This window comes from Hevea brasiliensis, chromosome 11 (genome assembly GCF_030052815.1).
Source record: "Hevea brasiliensis isolate MT/VB/25A 57/8 chromosome 11, ASM3005281v1, whole genome shotgun sequence".
Lineage (NCBI taxonomy): Eukaryota > Viridiplantae > Streptophyta > Magnoliopsida > Malpighiales > Euphorbiaceae > Hevea > Hevea brasiliensis.
This window is the reverse complement of record NC_079503.1, coordinates 11948035-11968761: the sequence shown is the minus strand read 5'-3', so window position 1 is coordinate 11968761 and position 20727 is coordinate 11948035. Positions and strand designations below refer to the sequence as shown.

General features: G+C 28.5%; 2 protein-coding genes across 2 annotated transcripts; one reads left to right on the top strand and one right to left on the bottom strand.

Annotated features, from left to right (window-relative positions):
* Positions 1 to 151: 151 nt before the first annotated feature.
* On the top strand, positions 152 to 4633 carry LOC110648759 (probable transcriptional regulatory protein At2g25830). Its single transcript, XM_021803098.2, has 8 exons — positions 152 to 288; positions 372 to 459; positions 564 to 739; positions 1106 to 1167; positions 1344 to 1500; positions 1615 to 1892; positions 2099 to 2219; positions 4160 to 4633. Exons 2-8 carry the CDS (start codon positions 378 to 380, stop codon positions 4250 to 4252), a joined length of 969 nt encoding a protein of 322 aa, XP_021658790.2. The 5' UTR covers positions 152 to 288; positions 372 to 377; the 3' UTR covers positions 4253 to 4633.
* Positions 4634 to 5633: 1000 nt separating this feature from the next.
* Positions 5634 to 9517, bottom strand: LOC110648761 (carotenoid cleavage dioxygenase 8 homolog B, chloroplastic). The gene is made up of 6 exons (XM_021803101.2): positions 9177 to 9517; positions 7309 to 8052; positions 6885 to 7078; positions 6303 to 6492; positions 6093 to 6195; positions 5634 to 6017 (listed from the first exon to the last, which is right to left on the bottom strand). Exons 1-6 carry the CDS (start codon positions 9456 to 9458, stop codon positions 5872 to 5874), a joined length of 1659 nt encoding a protein of 552 aa, XP_021658793.2. The 5' UTR covers positions 9459 to 9517; the 3' UTR covers positions 5634 to 5871.
* Between the last annotated feature and the right edge of the window lie 11210 nt (positions 9518 to 20727).

The following is a 20727-nucleotide window of genomic DNA, read 5'->3' as shown; positions in this document are numbered from 1 at the left end:
TTTTAAATTTAATGGAATTGGTAAAAACAAAGAGTTAAATATTAAGGTTTAATTGGGCAGAAATATTAAACCGTTGGAGATTAAATCATTACATTTTAAAAAGTAAGGATGAAGTTGAGGGTTTTGCCTACTTCAGGGGGGTATATTATAAATTACTCAAATAAAATGCCCTCGGGGCCAAAAAAATGGGCTGGTCCAGTCCACCGGCCAGAATATCTGGTAGTGGTGTAGAAAACTCTGTAGTTGTAACGAGTATCAGCTTTGTCCTAGTCCAGGACACAAAGAAAGGTTCAATCCTGATTGCTGCCCTCCTGGTCCTGGGCATTTTCATGTGCACTCTACACCATTTCATAAAACTGGATTTTTGGTAGCTTGCAATGAGAGCAGTAGGAGCAATTCTTCAGAGATTCTCATATGGGGTCTGCTTCAAATGCCCAACCACTTGCTTTGCTCCTCTAAGTATGTTCATTATTCACTTTTGAAAATTGAATGATTCCCATTTTGGTATATAATCTTGTTCCTTTCTCTTTTTCCTGAATTGATTCTTATTGTTACATAATCAGGGAATGGTTTGCTTGGTAGGAGTACGTTATCATCATTGTCATCTTATAGCTGTTATTCTGGGTTCACATTGTTTTATGAAGAAAAACATAGTCATTGTCAAGTGAATGTGAGAAGGTTATGGACTTACCCTCCTCTCTGTATGGGCAGGCGTTCTTCCAAAATCGCCGGCAGAAAGGTTTCTCTCTCTAATTCCCGCCCAGAAAATTTTCTATTCTGATTTTCTGGGCCTTTTTTGATGCTTGGTCGTTGTCAAAATTTATTAGTTCTGTTGAACACTAAGTGTTTGATGAAAAACCTAAAGCAAATTCTAAGATTAATTCTCCCAGAAAATGGATTCTCATGTTTCTTTTCTTCAATTTTTCTTAATCCCAATTTTATATGACGACTAGAATGTAGAAACATATGAAATATATAAATCAGTTGCACATTTTTTATTGTTGGCTAACGTAATTCAATACAATTTTAAACCTTGAATTTAGAAACCTGTGAAGTCATTCCTGTGATCATCTACCTTAAGTTTTTGAATGTGCCTTAATTGCAGGGGGCTCAGGATGCTAAGAAGGCAAAGTTGTATTCTAGGATCGGAAAGGAAGTTGTGTCTGCGTAAGTTGGTTTCTCTTAACCCCTTATTACTGGCTTAATAAGCTTTATATAGAACAAAAGGAGTGACCGTATTTTCAATATATGTTCATTGATATCAGTTGCTACATTAACATTACTTGTGTCAACATGGTCCAAATATGTGTTTATACTTTCTAAAATTCTATTGAGTGATGCAGTGTAAAGAAAGGTGGCCCAAATCCTATATCAAATACAGCTCTGGCTGCTGTACTCGAGAAAGCCAAGGAACTTGATGTACCTAAGGAAATTTTGGAGCGCAATATTAAGAGGGCTTCTGAGAAGGGACAAGAGGCTTATATTGAGAAAATCTATGAGGTTGAATATCATTCATCTTTTATCTTGTGCTGCTAATATAGGAGAGTTCTTCTCAGGATACTATTTTTTTCCCCCCATCTATCAGCTCTTCAAGTGAATTTTGTTTCAATTTAGGTATATGGTTATGGTGGAGTTAGTATGGTGGTGGAGGTCTTGACAGATAAAATAAACAGATCTGTGGCAGCTGTTAGAGAGGTAGTGAAGGACTATGGAGGAAAGATGGCAGATCCTGGATCTGTCATGTTCAAGTTTAGACGAGTTCGGATTGTGAATATAAAAGTCACAGATGCGGACAAAGATCAGCTCCTTACCATTGCTTTGGATGCTGGTGCTGAGGATGTCATTGAACCTCCAATATATGATGATGATACTGATGAAGATAGCTCAGCACGGTAATGTTCTCCTGTTTCATGTAAATTTTTTGTTTCTAATCTTAACCTCTAATGTTTGGCTACTCATTCCCATCTGTTTTCAACTAATATGTGAAAGATCTAGCTGCAACGACGTTTTCTCAGTCATTGAGTACTCTTTGTAAACTACGCCATGGTTCTGTAGAAGCATTAATCTATTCTTCTTTTTTTCTTTCCCCTTTTCTTAGCTACTACAAAGTTGTAAGTTCGTCCGAGGACTATGCTGAAATATTGTCAAAACTTCGTGAGGAAGGAATAAAATTTGAGACTGATAATGGTTCAGAGCTACTTCCTTTAACAACTATTGAGGTATGTATATTGATATGATTCCTGGCTTTCTATTGCTTTCAGAAGGATTTGATTTGTACTTGGTTCTGTTTCCTTGTGATTTGTTGAAGTTCTTATGCAATTTGGATTAAAGTGATGCTACAACATAGTTATGTGAACTGCTTGATCAAGCTTGATACATATAAATGTTTTAAGTGAAAATTTAATATTGTATGTTTTACATATTATTTGACATCATGCTAAGACATTCTGAATTTACTCCTCTTCCTAATTATTTTGTTGCTCAGTTGTTGGTAATACTTTTTTTAAATCCTCATTACCTCCCCTCCCTCCCTCTCTCTTTCTTTCTCATGCACACTCGAGTGCCATAGACCATAGGATTAGCGGCGCAGAAAAAGATTTTTTTTCCCCCTTTTTAAATATCACTGCCTCTATTAATTTATGAAATGTCCAACTATCATTTTTTTTTAGTCTTTTTGTCTAGGTTTCACCATGTGCTGCATCTTTTTAGAACATATCCCGTCAGTCCATTTGTACTTTGATACAACTTAGTTTCACTCTTGGTGGGTAATTTGCACTTATTGTCCCTAAACTTTGGTGGGTGTTTCATGTTCGTCCCTAAACTTTAATTTGTTACAAAAAAAATCCTTCAACTTTCATTTTGTTTCAGAAATCATCCTTTTACTTGCAATAGCAAGTCTTACAAGTTAAAAATAAAATAAAATAAAATAATTATTTTACCCCTTTTCTCTTTTTTTTTTATTTTTTCTCTCTCCCATTGCTTTTTCTTTCAAATTAATAAATGATTATTAATTAATAAAATTATTTTATTTTTCAAAAAATTTTATTTATTAAAGTTATTAAGAAAATTAATTTGAATTTTTGCAGTTATTATTAATTTATTATTATTTGTTATTTATATTGAAATTTTATTAAATTAATTAAATCTGCTAATTATTAAATTAAATTTTATGCTACAGAAATCTATTCGTGAGTGAACAGTGAAAGAGTCTATTCGCAAGTGAGATTAACAAAGAGGGAAGAAAGAAGGGGTAAAATATTAATTTTATATTTTATTTTACTTGTAAACCTGTTATTGCAGGTGGAATGAATGGTTTTTAAAACAAAATTGAAATTGAAGGATTTTCTTGTAACAAATTAAAATTTAGAGACGAACATGAAACACCCATTAAAATTTAGGGACGATAAGAGCAAATTATCCCACTCTTGGTTACCAAACTTATCAGCAAATTTTAGCATGGACACTGGACTTCAACTGGTATTAATAAAATCAATAAACTTTCAGTTTGTATTAGTTAAATCACTCAACTTTGATATTATTTCAACAAGGTCACTGCAGACAAATTTTTGTAAAAGATTCATCAGTTTTTTTCTAATGTACTGACTAAGAAAATCTTGAAGCGTATTTTTAATTGTGGATTATATCAGAAAAATGTTACTTGGATGTCATGTACAAAATTTGATAGAAATTTTATAAAATTCTGGTGATAAAATTATATTGAAATAAAACTAAAGTTGAGTGACTTTGTTAGTAAGATATTGAAATTAGACACACCTATAACAATGATTGCTTCATCTTGTAGCATTGAATTTCATTCCTAAAGTTTTGTGTTCCAGTCAAACAGATGGAACCTCATCAGATTCATATTATGTGTATCATTGCTAGGTTCATACAGCTCTAAATCCCAGACTGCTAAATGCAGCTTGAAGCACAACTTTAATTTTATTTCTTTCATGAGAATTCCACCCCTGAGGGGCTGTGTTAGCTATGCAAAACAGCATATAATCTCTATATTATGGTTTGCTATGAGCATACAGTGATAGTTGTGTTCTTATTTCTATTTTTAAAGTTTTTGACAGTGTCATGTGAAACCTATTTTTCTTTTTAGGTTTCATTTTTTTAATTAACAAAGTGACGTTATCGTTTTGATGCTTTTCAGGTAGATGATGAGGCAATGGACTTGAACAAAGAACTTATGTCTAAATTACTTGAACTTGATGACGTTGATGCTGTTTACACAGACCAGAAGTGATCAAATCCTAACTCCGGTTGCCTTCCTATCAATTGGGAAAGTTTGGATGGTTCAGTGTAAGACAGTCAATTTATGTGGTTCACTTACACAAAATGAGTTTGAAATTGTTCATGTGATCCCGTGGGAATACAATTTCAGATAACTTTTCTTAAGAGGGAAAATGGGGAATTTTTTTTTTTTTATTTTTTTTTTGTTGGGTTGGGGTGGGGGAATAATTTCCCGGAAATGGAATTTTTGCACCTTATAATTGACAATTGATGATCAAATTCTGGGAGCAACTGCCCATATGTTTATGGAACTGTACCACACTGATTTAATAATAATATGATAATAGGATTTATTGGGTGGTTCTGGCACTTGACCCAAATATTTTCTTCTTTAGCCATGGTTCTCAAGAGTTTCCGTCAGTCTCTTTGTTTTTTGCGAATCAGGCACAGACGTTAGAGCTAGACCTACTTTAGATGTCGCATGCCCATTACTTATTGAAAGAAAATTCAAAGAATCTGATATGAGAAATGCCATCTTCACATTTCCCAGTTTTATAGCTTCCTAAACCCTTAACAACCAGAAAGTCTGTATGTATAGCTTCTTCCTATTACCTACTAATTTTTGCTGTTCAAATACAATTCCTTTCCTTGTTAACATCAGAAGCAAATATGTTGATTTGCTGTGGTGGTTCAAAATGAAAAAGTTTTGCTCATGATTGGAGATAGGAGTTAACTGAGATTGGTTAAATTGGTGCACTACTCTGAGATAATTTCACTTAAAAGATTCATGAGTTTAACATCTCATATCCCAAAAGGGGAAAAAACAAATGAAGAAAGAAAGAAATAAAGAAGTCTGCATCTTTATTAATATTTGTGATGTAAAGAGAATATGCTTTCCTTCTTGTCCTTAGTATATGTGCCGTATGTATCTGCCATCAAATTATATATATATCTGTGTGCCAGTTATGCAAATAATTGTGTCCTATTAGGGCAAACATCAATTACTTCTATTTATATAATTAACAGATGACATATATAGGTTTGTTAGAGCAGTATTTAGAGTAGTGATATTTTTGTAAGGACACCAAAACTGTGGATCCATCCATGTATTTATATTATATATTTGCAGAAAGTGACTCATTTTTTTAATCATCAACAGCCTGATAATCATACAGTATATGCTTTTGCCTCTGCATTGATGTGATAATTCCTAGAATTAATAAATTAAACCTGATCTGGTTACGTCACACCTTTCTTCATTGGATAATGGAGCTGTTTGCAAATTGGATTTCAAGTAACATGTGTCAAGATATTGCTTCTAATTAAGAATAATAATAATTATAAATTTTTATTAGAGTTGTTTTGTAATTGGGACTGGAATTAAAATTAGAGGGTTATCAAAAAGGAAGACAATTGCCTTTTTAGTGAATATTGATATATTTTACATGAAAAAGGGTAGGAGTTTGCATAAATTAGTAACTAAAAAACGAAAAGAGATGGTAATTACAATAGGAAAAGTAAAATAATATAAATGCACACCTAATTAAACAGCAACATAATGAAAGATAATATGCATAAAATCATGGAACTGTTAGCTTCTTTGCTATAGCTCCTTTGCCATACGTTGAAGTTTCATTTCTTGGGAACCCAGCATCCATGTAGCCCGTACGGTAGACCATAAGGAAACTTGGCTCTTGCAATCTCTTCAAATGTGGATCCATCTAATAACAGTGCATACCCATCTCCATTTTTCTCACTGATCATGGAGATTACCACACCTGCAACCATGCATGATTATGTCAGAAATTTAAGCTGTTAATTGAATAATTAACGAGTAATTAATTAATACTCACCATCATCTTCTTCTGTAGCTCCAGGGCGAGCCACAAAAAAAGGTTCAGAGGGCACAGCACCTTCATCATGCCAATTCTTTGCCTTTTTCTTGACTAAATCAATCTACAATAGAAACCAAAATTATTACGAGAACAGAACAAGTTAGCAATTAATAATGTTGTTTCCAGGTCGGTGGTGATTTTTTGGTTTATTCATTTTTTTTAATTTACCTTGGTGAGGGTGTTGGGGAAATTACATGGGCGTTGGGCTCCACAAGCATAAGCATATCTATATTTTTTGCCCAAATATTTAGGGTTAATGCTGCACATGTCCATGCCTTTCCCATGCTCATCTGGGTCCAATGCTGCCTCCAACTTGCCGTATGGACTCCCATCCAGAGGAATTATGAACCTCCCTACCCTGTTACATTTAACCACCACCACTAAATTAGTAATTAATAAATCTCAAAAAAAAAATTAATTAATTTGTTCCTCCACTGAATCTTTTATAATTTTTATTTTTGAAGAGTGGTGATTATAAGAAAGATTAATATTAGTGGTAAAAAGAAGCAGGCAATATATAAATATGAATTATATAAAATGGTATATGACATTGTTGCATTATATTACAAATAAAATATCTAATTATATTTTTTTATTAACACATGAATGAAACTAGTTTACGTTCAGAACAAGTAATATTTAAATAAAATCCTCCAAATAAGAATTACTTCAGGATTCAAACACCTGATTTAGTTAATGACCTCGTTAAAAGGTAAATAAACAAATACAAGAACATAAAAAGTTAATTACCTAGCATCTGGAAGCACGTCCATACCCATGAAAGATTGAAGATTTTGTAGCCTAAGCTTCTCTAAAATGGTAGTGTCTGCATTATGTTCACAACAATCTGCTATGACTGCAGTCACCCTTCCTTCTTCATCTTTCTCTTCGTATGCATTGATGAAATGGAATGTCACATATAGAGGCACCTCTACGCTTGCAACCTTCAAAATTTTGCAAAGAAAATATACTGATTAACATTTGAAATTGATCATATTTGTCATTAAATTAGTATTTCGATAGTTGATTACTCGTCTTTTAATGCATGGGAGTTATAATTCATTGAATGATCATATTCTTGTTAATTTATTTTCTAAAAGAAAATTAATAAAATAAAAAAAAAGAGATGATAATTATAGAGAGAGAGAGAGAGAGAGAGAGGAAGGGAACTTACAATCTTGCCACTAGCTTTACACATAACATGCATAAACCCTTTAGACTCAGGGTGCCACTCAAACTTGTAAAGTGGTGTGGGCTCAGCTTTTAGCAAATTCTTTGCACAATATCTCAATGGCATTTCTGGTACTATCACATAATGTTCTGTCACCGGAAAAGAGTGCACCCACCCAGGAGCCGGCCCTCCCCGGCAATCCACCCGTCCGATCACCTTCCTTTCATTGCTTCCAGGCTCCATTCTCACCACCAAATACCCTGGCTTCAACAAATCCGGCAACAGAGTCAAGAACTCGGTATCTGTCACTATTGGATGCGCCGAGTGAATTAAACCCCCCAGTGAATCGCTATACTGAAATTTCCCTAACGTATCTAGTGTTTCCGGGTCAATAATAATTGACCCTTTTTGTGTTTCTGTCAAGCAAACAACACGTCCGTCGCCGAGGTTGACCACGCCGGTGTTGGCATTGTCAGTCAAGGATGCACCGGAGAAGAGTTTTGCAAGGTCCCCAATATAAGCCAAGAAGTTGTCTGGCTTTGGCACCTCAGAGAATTCACGGAAACAAAGCTTCTTGTTCTTTTTCGCTGCCTTGTAAGCCTCCGATTCGATTTGCCGGTGGCCAGCAACTAATCTGCCGTTTTCGAAGTGGAGTTTGACTAATGTGGCGTAGCCGTCGAAGAGATGCCGGAAATTGTAATTCCCTATGTGCCAGAGTCCTGGTCCGTTTCTAAGGTACGTCCCTTTCTGCATGTGGTTAATTTTTGCCAATTGTATGTCAAAGATTAATTGACATTATATTTTTTTAATTATATAAAAAATTGTAGGAAATTAGAATACGATATTCAATCGAAATGGAAATATTATTATTTTTTACTTTAAAATTTCTGAAAGGGAAAGGGCCTGATTGCTTGACAATATTATCTATATAACTATTCTGCAAATTTCCAAGTTAATTCAAATTTTGCAATTGCAAGATTACAAGTAATTAATTTTTTTCTCTCTATTCATAACAACTTTCTCGGGTTTATCAAAAAGTAATTAATATATTAGGAATATGGGAAATAATATAAAAATCTATCCAAAAATAATTGGTTTAACACGATTGTCTTTCATTTTATAAAATATAAAAAGAATTAAAAATGAAAAAAATAAGTAAACTTTTTGGCAGATATATTGAGAAGATATAAATAGAACATTAATTTGATGAGAATTTTTATATAGTAAGTTTGTAATCTAAATTATATCATTGATAAAAAAAAAATAAATGCCACAAAATAGGACTTAAATTAACTTTGAAATATTGTTAATATATTGAAGTTTTTTCCTTTTTATATATGAAAATGTGTACACATAAAGAATAGAGAAGCAACACACCCCATCACAAAATAAAGAATATATATATAAAATAAAACAAAGAATATGCTTAGCTCTCTGCTGTTTGGACCTATCACATGATGAAGCTATATACATGTCTTTAATTTAATTAACCACTATGCAACTTATAAAAATAAATAATCCGCATAAGAATCAGTGTGGTTTAAAAAAATGAACCATAAATCTTCATGATTACAAGTGTTTATGAAGAATGTCTCACCCGATGTTTTCTCTTGGATATGCACTAGATTTAAGGAGAGAAACCAAACTCAAAAAAAAAAAAAAAAAAAAAACCCTAGCGATCGACCATTGATAGCCATATTTTCAAGGTTGAAAGGTTAAGTAAATAAAACACCAGAAATGTCCAAGTCGATTTTAGGTTTAAAAGAAAGGAAAAGAAATAATTAATACTGGTTCTTGATAGTAGCAATCAACAGGTGAAACAGGAGGAAATTTTTTTGTTTAATAGGATAGAAATGCATAAGTGCACATACCAGCCATAATGGAATTTCTCCTTGTACAAGAAGCTCTCCTTCCCATCTCTCTTGCCGGACACTAGTCCAGGCAACATGATTCCGGCCACCGACAACGTCTGTCTCGGGGGACGGAATGATTGGAGGCATTTGGGTAGCAACATTTGTGATAACAGAGTCTCTAGTGTCACGCTTTCCTGCACAAATGGCCTTGCTTAAGCGAAAACCTTGTCTTCTATGCTCATACTTATCAGAAACCAGCATATTGCAGCAACCCTTGGCGGAAAATGCTAAAGAAGCCATGGCAAAAACTAGGAGAAGGGTTTCAAAAATTTTAAGATTTTAGTAGGTAGGATTCTTTTTGTATTAAGCAAGAATGAGAAATGTACGTATTTATAGAGGAGGCTTATGGAGAATTATAGGGAATAAGAGGAATCTCGATTGGTGGAATTCCTTCACACTATACGACGTGGTCTTACGTTATATCATAATATATTTTTATGGTTGTCTTCTCCAAGTCATCACGTTTTATTTTTAAAATTAATTAACTGATTTTGGGCATTTATATTTGTTCTTATATATCATTGGACATTGGAAGATGAAAACTTTGGTGTTCTCACACTAAGTGATGAAGGTTACAGCTCACAAGGGATCCTGATTTCGAAACGTCTATGTGTACTAACCCTTTTGCTGACTTTGATTTCTACTGTCGTTATGCATTAATAACACAGCAAAGCAAATTACCATGCCAGATATCAAGTAATTTTATACCTTATATTCCCAATAATCAAGCTGTCTTTTCTCTTTTTATAAACAAATTTATTCTATTAACAAATTCAGAAAATAAAAAACTTAGCATTTAAGTTTTTGTCTTCTTAATTTTCGTGTTGGATTAGTTTTCTTTCTTTATTTTTTTTCCTTTTTATATTTCATATTATTTTGGAGCTATTTTGCTATATGTTTAGACACATATTCAATTGTTGATAATATATTACAATAATATAATTATTATAATAACTCAATCAACTATTAAATGTCTATATTGGATTTAATATAGTTACAATTAATCAAATAATAATTAATATTTTTTTACTATAAATGTGAATAATCTTATAATAAGTAGATGAGAATGCTCGACATTCGAGACATTCTTATTTCTTACCCTTTAAGGGTAAATTGACATATATATCTATAAATCTATAAACTCTTTAATTTTATAAATTTAAATTATTAAATTGTGTAATACGTTTTTCTTAATATGAAAATCTTCATCAAAGTTAGGATAGTAATGAATGGGTATCCGTGAAAACTATCATATTCGAATTTAAATCCGATTAATATTTTTAACATCTGAACCCAACTAAAATTTACCCTCACCTACCCAAACTCATTCCAAACACAATTACTATTATCCGAAAAATAATGAAATTCATTTAATTTTATATATTGTAATTAATAATTTATATAAAAAATATTTTTTATTAATAATTTATATTTTAAAAAGTTAATGCTATTTTAAATATTTAAATTCTATCATTTAATATATATATATATATATATATATATATATATATATATATATATATATATATATATAAATTTATAAATATTATTGTAAAAAAATATATTTTTTTATTTAATTAATTATTTATATTAACAATTTCGAGTAAAAGATACTAAAAATATAAAACTCAAAACTCGAATTCAATTCAAATCTAATATAGATATTATTTTTTAAAACCAAATTCATTTTAAACCCAATTATATATTACTCAATCTATCATACTAGGATTTGATTAAATTGGATATTTGCAAATATTTAACTATTATCCCTAATTGATAATTTGAATTCTGAACCTCTCTTATTAAAATCTTATTAATTAAAAAATTAAAAGATTTGTATATACACTTTAAGTTCAACGAGATTTGCATATATATATATATATATATATATATATATATATATATATATATATATATATATATATATATATATATATATATATATATATATCATTTAAAGAAACATCGACAGCTCAACAATGGAATCTATTTTTGCTAAAGAACATCTCTACACAAAATTATGAGTAATAATTTGGTGATGATAATAAAATTTTTAAGATTGTGACATCTGGACTTCAAATTGAACAAAAATCAATTAAGTTGAAAAGCACAAACCTTGATGAGACTGCATAGCCAAGTTCAGAATATTTATGTTAATGTAGACGAATAGAGTCTATACATATATTCATCTTCTTGAGGGTTTACTTCACAAGATACTGCTAATAATCAATGCCTCCAAGTGTTATATTGCCTAAATATAAATGAAGATTCTACCATGACGTGCACACATATACATTTATGTTCTCATCAAAGAGTAGTCTAAATGGTTATCATTGCTGCAAATTCATCGTCCAAGTTGCAGCAAATTTGTCAATTGATTAGAACTTGATGGAACCTGTTATGAATATTCCAATTACATCATCCATTTGACCTTTTTTTTTTTTCTTCTTTTCTTCTTCACTGCACACAATTTGGTTCTTGAAAGCCAATTAATACCATGATGTGGAAATTAATCAACAATTGAAATTAATCAGTGCAAATTCAACCATGGAAAATAATAGAGAGAAAATGAAGAAAGTCCAATATGAGAATATTTACACCTAGCTAGGACATATAATAATGGAGTACTATACCGTCCACTTGGCGGAGCTACCGCTGAAGAAATTACATTTCCAATTCTGCTATGATTGTTTTCCATCAACTAATTAAAATGAATGCAACCATTTTTCTCGAAAAATCCAAGAAAAAGAAACCCTACCAAGTGTGAAGTACGTTCTCATCGCAACTTACATTGGTGTTATAGTAATTTTTTAGAACAATTACTTGGTTAATATTGAATACTCAAATATTATAATTCATTAGTATCTTGAATGATTCCACATCGTCTCTAGTCATATGCCCATTACCCACTAATGTGGGATTTGTTTAGAAGTTGAAGTGGCGCTCACATCCCAAGCAAGGGATGCTTGGGATGTTACAGTGATCCTAATGGACGAATTTTTTATGGTGAGATTTGCTATAGTGACACATTTTCTTAGTCCATACCCATTTGGGAAAGTGGGAGTCCCAAGTTGCAGATTCACTAAAACCGATATACATAAGTATCTACTAAAATTAGAAGAAATGTGAGAAAGGGGTCCATGTGTTTGCCACCGACTTCCATTTGATGCCAAAGTTATGAAACTTGAAGATGTTCCCAAGTGGCAAACAAAAGCTTCCCTTTTACATTATTTTTTTCACCTGAAATTATGAATCCTTTATCATTAATTCTCTAAATTTTTGCCTTGATCATTTAGAGGAACATCACACGTCTGCAACCTACTTCTGATTAATACTGTCGTCTCATTCTCATGCTTATCCCTTCATCTATTTCTTTCTTGATAAATATCAAAATAACCTTTTCTAGCTCTCTGGGGATTTTAATAGAACAAATATGTAAATTTTAAGAATAAAAATTATTCAAATTTTCTTTTATTTTTCTTATTTCTTTTTTCATATAATTTTTTTTTATATATATATGAAGTTGAATTCTTTATGTGATAATCTCCTAACTTTGAGTACTGCTTTTATATTTTTATTGGATTGTGCTAATTAATTTTAATTATTTTTTACTGTTTTACTGATAAATATACATGATTATTTCAGAAAATTGTGATAATTGCATTGAAAAACTCTATTGAAAAGATGTTAGAGACATCAAAATAACTCAGAAATTGTATGAAAGGGAATTCTACAAAGTATTTTAAGAAATTTATCTTATTTTACAAGGTTAATTAGTTCTATTAATATGTTTTTTATTGATTGTAAATGTTGCATAACTAGTTACTTAATTGATTGAATGATATTTTTTTTATAAAAATAGAAATTATTTTAATAAAAATAGAAATTATTTTAAATATCTTTTGTAATATATATAACAATTCAGTATCCATATTTTAAATCAAATAAATATCATCCAATCACAATATCATTTTTTTTTTAAACCAAAGGCATGATATATACCCTGTTAAGAAATATATAATTTTATTTTTAAATAATTTGTTTCATTTGATTTCCATTAAAACTAAAATTTAAAATTTCATAATTTTGAAATCATTTTAATAGCATGCTTAACAAAAAAAAAAAAAAAAAATTAATACCATTAAATTAAAATTGAGTGATGTGCAGTATAGTTTATCATGCTTTCAGCCATGGGACAATTTACGTGGTAAGAAATGGGTTAGGTCAATTTTATAAAACTTTCAAAAATTATATATATATAAATTAAGAAACATTGTATAAAAATTTATTAATGACCCATTTAGAAATTAATAGTAAAAAAATTTCATTCAATTTTTTTAAATAATTATATAAAAGAATTGATGTACCATCAAATAAAAAACAAATTAACGAAAATTTCCCGATATATTTATGTTGAATAAATAAAAAAAATAAAAATCTTGTTAATATTATATTCTAAGAAAGCCTCTCTCTAATGCTACTTTTCATTTTATTTTTATTCTAATATTTACAAGAATCACAATTTTTTCCTCTCATATCTCTTTTTTTTTTTTTATTCTTATTCTCTATCAATTAGCTTTGTCTTTCTATTTTTTTTTATGAGAAATGGAGTATAATTATTTTGAATATGAATAATATATTTCAAATAAAGGAGATATTATGACGTAATATTTACCAAGTTTCTAATTTATTCTATTATAAATAAGAGTTATTTCATGTAGCGATAGATTTACAACTTTAAAAGTTTAACAATTTTTATAAGATGAATATCGAATTGCTCTTTTTTCGTGTAGAATGCTTAAATCTAAATAATTTGTTTTTATTTATTATTTATGAAATTATATTCCATTTAGTTTTTTACTCTATTTCTATTACATATAAAAAATTAACATATAGTATTATTTTTTCTCGATAATTTTTTTTGAATTGAGTAAAATAAATTTTTTTTTAACCTACTAACTTAAATTCTTAGCTCCACCCCTGCTTTCAGCAAGCTTTGACAGTGGGGTGCAAGATGAAAATGGCAACTAGCGGAAGACAAGTTGCTGTGAATTTTTCTTTAATCATATCATTTCCATTTGTTAAGTGGAAGTGTTTTACCCTTCATGAGAAGTAAACTGCCTTCATCAGTACTAATTTCTGCAAAAAATAATTTGAAAATTGAAATTAAAATAAAAAAATTGAATTTAAATTTAATTACTAATTATCTATCATCTATCCCAATATAATAAGGAATTTAATTTAAATTTAGAAATTAAAAAAGAAGGGGGGGATGGTGTTGTAGTGACCCACTTGGTGGAAGTGGCTCCATTAAAATTAGTCATGTATATTAATGGTGATGGAGAAAGAGAAGTAGTAGTAGTAGTATAATTGGGTTTCCACTGAGAAATAAAGACCCTTGTAATTGCATCAATATGTCTCTTCTTGGCTCTGTTGATTCCCACAATTATCAATCGATGAGTCACATAATTGTCCAAGGTGTGTGGCAGACAAAATTAGGGTTTCCCCACAAAGAAGCATAACACCTTCTTTAATTTAATTTGGTGTGAATTAAATAATGTAATTAGTGGAGGGTCCAAAACTCATCATACATATATATATATATATAAGTTTAATGTGGGCCGGTGATGATGCGCCACTAACGTGTCTTCTTCATAACTTGATTTCATTAGTTGTTAAATCATCGTTAGTGTTAATTTTATGTGCTAAATTACGTGTTAATTATTTTTTCCATTTATCCATCATTAAGATGGAGATTTGATTCCACAAACATTAGCTAATTGTCTCCACCGAAAAAAAATTACTATATATTTTAATAAAATTAATTATTTAATTCTTTTATTTTAAAAATATATTATTTAATTCTTATTTTCTCTTGCTCAAGTTAATTAAAAGAGAAAATATTTATATTATTCAAATTACAATAATAGAATAGTTAATATATTTAAAATTACGAGAACTAAATAGTGATATTATTTAAATTACAATATTAATATCCAATATTAGTTATTCTAAGTAGCTGTTAGATGTTTTAGTAACTGTCAATTATTTTATTAGCCATTAGCTTTATTAGTTATTAGTAGTTAATTATTTATATAATTTAAAATGCAAGGGTTCAATAAAAATAATTATTGTATTAGTTTTTAAATATAAAAATAGTTGTATCATCTACTTGACCCAGTTAAAATGCTTATTAACCTTTAAAAATTAGAATGAATAACCTTTCATAAATTACTCCCTCAATTTCTAAATTTTAGTATAAAATATGCCCCTAAACAATATAAATAAGAAAAATAATATTTTAAAATAAAATATTAAATACTACCTTAAAAGTTATTGTTGAACAGAGCCTAAATAGTTGAGTTGAGAAAAAAATTTTATTTTAAAATAACGGCAGTGATTAAACAATTCATAAATTAAAAAAATATGAAAAAAATATAATATATTTTTAAAATAAAGAGGTTAACTAATTAATTTTATTAAAAAAAAATATATGAGGCAATGATTTTAGACGCATTTGGGTTTTGGATTGTGTAGATGCTTGGAGAGAATAGCTACAAAAGAGAGATGCTCCATTTTAATTTCCCAACTTCTCTCTTTGATGCTTTTCAACATTTTTCTGGCTGACTTTTTTTATTTTTTTTGGATTCGATAATGACTTGCTTGAATCTTCAAACGTAATATGACCATTGGTTTAATTTTTTTGACTTTGACTACCAATTAAACATTATTAATTTGGACATAAAATTGACAATCCTATAAAGCTAAATTTATATGCTCTATCTACATGTGTAATTAATTGCATATGACTATGATAAAGATATTTTTATCACTCTAGCTAATTAAGTGCCTTATGCTGAAGTTGCATCATCAAGATTTTTACGGGATCTGATTGGAATTGCAACTCGAGATTTTATAAGTTTAGAGATGATTTCATTATCATTAAACTAAAATTCATTGATTTTATATTTTTAAATTTAATAAAATAAATAAAATACTGGTATCATATGATTCTCCTTCTTTGTGCAGGCCAGCCAAGATTAGGCAAAGTTGAATTGATTTATATTTTGTTTACGTGGTATTACTAATTTTGTGTTTTTATATTACGTTTATCATCCGACTCAATCAAAAGAATTAAAAAAAAATAGATTTTTTATATTTTTTTTTATTAAATCTATTTTCTAATTCAATAAAAAGGAAATTATTTTTAACACAATCTAACTATCTATGGCAAATTATTTATTATTTATGTCAAGGTTAAGAAATATTTATTTTTATTTATATAAGACTTAACTAAATCATAATTATAACTGAATCATAATTACTGAATTACTCAATAAAAAATATTTCTTTCTTTAAAAATTTTCAAAAAAAAAAGAAATAAATGAAAAGACTTAAATTCGAGATTTCTCGCCTACTCTATATATATATCTTTAAAATTGGAGGAATAAAATTTAAATATTTATAGTAAATCATAAGTGTTATGGATATATCCTCTCCAACGACTCTTGTTTATCCTTAGCTTTTTTTCCTTTTTTTTTAGGCATCCTTAACTTTTTTTCCCTTTTTTTTAGGCATGCTTATCTTATCTTATATATACATATATATATATAAAATAAATTACATCAACTAAACTACTATGTAAATTTATTTATTTTATTAATTTAGATTATACTATATTAATAATTAACAACTATTAACCTATGATTATTGTAAAGAAAATTGAAACATATATAACTTCACCCATTTATAATTTGAATAATTAATAATGTTAATAATTTACTATATTAATATGTTAACTTGAATTTTGAATTATCTTTCTATATTAATATGTTAATATAATTATCTTTCTATAGTTAATAATTTATTATTTTACATATATGAATATTTATTTTTTTTAGTATGAATAAGTTTATTATTTAAAAAATTTTAATTTTAAGTATTTCTTTATTATAACTAATTAAATAGTATTATTTGAAAATTCAATTAAAAATTTAAATTATCAGTTACAAAATTTTCATATTAAAATTTAACTAAATTTATTTTAATAATTATTTATAAAATACATAAAATTATTAATTATAAAAGCATATTATTAATTTTATAATATTTATTTAAAAGTATTAATTAAATTTCAGTTCGATCCTAATTGAACTTTTAACCTTTCACCTTTATCTTTATTGATTCAATGGTTGAGTCTAGTTTTGTTTAGAAGTGATGAACTTTTTTTGAATAGGAAAACTGAGGGAGTGAGGTTTTGAACTTGGATCTATCAGATAAATAATATACATTTAATCATTAAACCAAGTAATAGGAATTTTAAGAAAAATTAAATTTTAAATTTGAATTTATTGAGTGAGTGATATGTATTTAGCTATCGAATTAAGTCAGCCTAGGTAACGTGATTATACCTTGCTACGTTAGAAATGGGTGTAATTTACCATTAGATCCTAAGCAGAAAAACAAAGGGAAAAAAATCATTTATACACTCAATCTCAAATATATTTAATGGTTCTATCTTCTTCCTCTACACATAAGAAACAGTGAACAGGATCAACGATCAGCTTAGCAGCTACCGAATTACTTAGCCTCTTTGTAATGGACAAACCCTAAAAAGCCATAGCTCACGACTTCTCGATAATGACTATTTTGCTAATATCAAAATGGTTTCTTATATATATATTAATTTACTTTATTTTAAATTTAATTGACAAATTATCTTTGTAGATGATATTATATTTAATAAAAATCTTTTAATGGATGGTATTAATCTTCACCTAGTTGTTTAATTTCTTTTTTTAGCAAAAATAAATTTACCCCATAAAGGCTAAGGTGAAGAAGAACTATTTATTCTAGCTTAATCCAATGATTAAAGGTATATTATTCACTGGATTGAAGGTATATTATTCACCATAAATTCAAGTCTCCTACTTAATAAATTTATAAAAATATGTATAATGTTTTAAATTTTTTTATAATTAAATATTAAAATAAAGTAACAAATCAATATTGTATAGTTTTTAATATTCGACAATGCGTAGGTAGACACAAGATTATTAAGACGAAACAATGCCAATTGCCATGTATACAAGAAATAAAAAGAGTAATTAAACAAAGTCAAACTATGTCGTTTTATAATTACCATTTTACTCTTGGACATTTGTTTCTCAGACGAAAAATGACCACAGGTTCTCAATTGCTACAAGGTATTAAAAAAAATAAATTAAATTAAATTAAATTAAAAATAGTCTGCATCAACACCTGAAATTAGACTGCTGGAGACTCTGATACACAACCATTTACAAATCCTCAAAATATATAAGCAGTCGCACTCACGCCCATTATTATTATTATTATTATTATTATTATTATTATTATTATTATTATTATTATTATTATTATTACTAAGGAGAAAATGGGGCATTGATGTTTGCATTTAATTACCATATATGTAAAGCGTAGACATACGGAGGCTCTAGTTAGACAAGTAGAGCACATTAGGTTAGAGGATAGAAAAAGAAAAAGGGGTAGACCTAAATTGACTTGGAAGATAGTAGTACAACATGACCTAGAAGTATTACAAATTTCTGAGGATTTAACCCAAAATCGTTTAGAGTGGAGAAAGCGAATCCATATAGCCGACCCCAAATTTTTGGGATAAAGGCTTAGTTGAGTTGAGTTGAGTTATAATTTCAATATATCTAATAAAAAAGATAAAATTAATTTGCAATAGACCATTTTGTGACAGCATCGATCATAGATTTATGCTTCTTTTTAATGGTCATTTGTTTACTTTGAGCTTCTTGTTTATAATTTAAAAAAAAAAAATTGAAATTTAGCTTATGCATAGATACCATTGATTTTTATTGGCATTAGGCTGCAGTTTGATTTATGAAATGAACGAAAGAGCTGATTTCATTTGATAACCCACTCATTCAATTGCCTCTTTATTTACTTCCCAAACATTTAGAATAATTAATAGAGCGTTAGAAAGAAAGAGTCAATCTCAAATATATATAAATATTATTTTAAATATATAAATTAGGAATAACCACATTTGTCATAGAGTGCATATAGTACATATTGAGAATAAAATGAGAATGTCAAATAAGATAGTTTGGTTATGTCCAACGTAGGGAATTATTATTTTAGTATGAAAATATAGTAAATTAATAGTAAAATGAGTGACAAGAGGAAAGAAAAGACTTAAAATAGCATGAAGGAAATCAATATTAAAAGATTTATGATTTTTAAATATTAATATAAAATTAATCTTAAATAAAATTAAATGACAAAAATTAATTTATATAACTGACTTTAACTAATTAAAAATTAAATAGAGATGGTTATTGTTTAGTGCATTTTGTGAGAGTTAGGCTTTAATTGATGGGTTTGTTCACTTTCCATTTACTTGGGGAAATATGAAAATAATAGGCAAAATATATATTTTAATCTTTAAATTTTTAATTTTTTTTATTAAGTCCTCATAAATTTATTGTTTTAGTTCAGCTTCTGAACTTTTATTATCTTTTACATTGTATCATTTTTTAATATATTCAATAAACTCTTCCTAAATTAAATTTAAAATTATTAAAAATAAATAAATTGTTTCTCTCCCTTAGGATCTCTTTACACACATATATATCCGTTAATCTCCCTTTCTCTCCTGTGACAAATAAAATGCCCCATTTGTTTTTTTTCCTCCATAAATTAACAAATTAAACCTAAACTCTTCTCCACAAATCAATAGTGTCAAATAAAAAAAAATTAAATTGCAATTAATATTCCAAGGAAATCCCTTTGGCCAAATAAAGTAAATCCAAGCAAACTTTCCTTAATCTTTTTAATAAAAACAAATCCAAGATAAAAAAAAAAAATAAATGAACATAGGCCAATTCGATTCAATTCGATTGGATTTGGTTTAAAAAATTAAAAACTGAATAAACTAAGATTTCAATTATCTATTTATTTACTTTCAAAACATTTAGGCAAATTAATGGAGGGAAATTTTTTTGGTTGTGGTAGGAAAAAAGAGATAGTCTCAAATGTATAAATTTTATTAAAAATACATGCAAGAAAGAGATAGTCTCAAATATATAAATGCTATTAAAAATACATGCAAGAAATCGTCTACAAATTTATAAACAATAGAAAAGGATATAGACAGGTTCTCCATAATAGAACATTCACATTAAAGACGGGCTTTAAATCTATACTCATTTGCTTTAGTTATGGATGAGCTAATTGACCATATTCAAGATAATTCTATGATATATTTCCTGAACCGCAAGTTCAATAAAATCTTGAACTTGAATTAAACTGTCATTAGATAGTTTAAGAGACGGTTCCTAAACCGTTTTGATTTGAACTCCAATTTAAAACGATTCGAATGGTGATTCAAGATTATTTGAAGGGCAGTTTAAACCAAAAAATTAGAAGAAAATTTGATTTGAAATTAAGTTATATTTGTAAAAAAATTTAATTTTCTTAAAAATTTTTCAATTAAAAT

What these genes read in the sequence shown, in the direction of transcription:
- LOC110648759 (XM_021803098.2), top strand. Translation starts at nt 378, where the DNA reads ATGAGAGCAGTAGGAGCAATTCTTCAGAGATTCTCATATGGGGTCTGC. An exon ending in CACTTGCTTTGCTCCTCTAA is followed by an intron (nt 460 to 563) that starts GTATGTTCATTA and finishes TTACATAATCAG; the next exon opens with GGAATGGTTTGCTTGGTAGG. An exon ending in ATATTGAGAAAATCTATGAG is followed by an intron (nt 1,501 to 1,614) that starts GTTGAATATCAT and finishes GTTTCAATTTAG; the next exon opens with GTATATGGTTATGGTGGAGT.
- LOC110648761 (XM_021803101.2), bottom strand. Translation starts at nt 9,458, where the DNA reads ATGGCTTCTTTAGCATTTTCCGCCAAGGGTTGCTGCAATATGCTGGTT. An exon ending in GTAAAGCTAGTGGCAAGATT is followed by an intron (nt 7,079 to 7,308) that starts GTAAGTTCCCTT and finishes AAAATTTTGAAG; the next exon opens with GTTGCAAGCGTAGAGGTGCC. An exon ending in GACGTGCTTCCAGATGCTAG is followed by an intron (nt 6,493 to 6,884) that starts GTAATTAACTTT and finishes TAAATGTAACAG; the next exon opens with GGTAGGGAGGTTCATAATTC.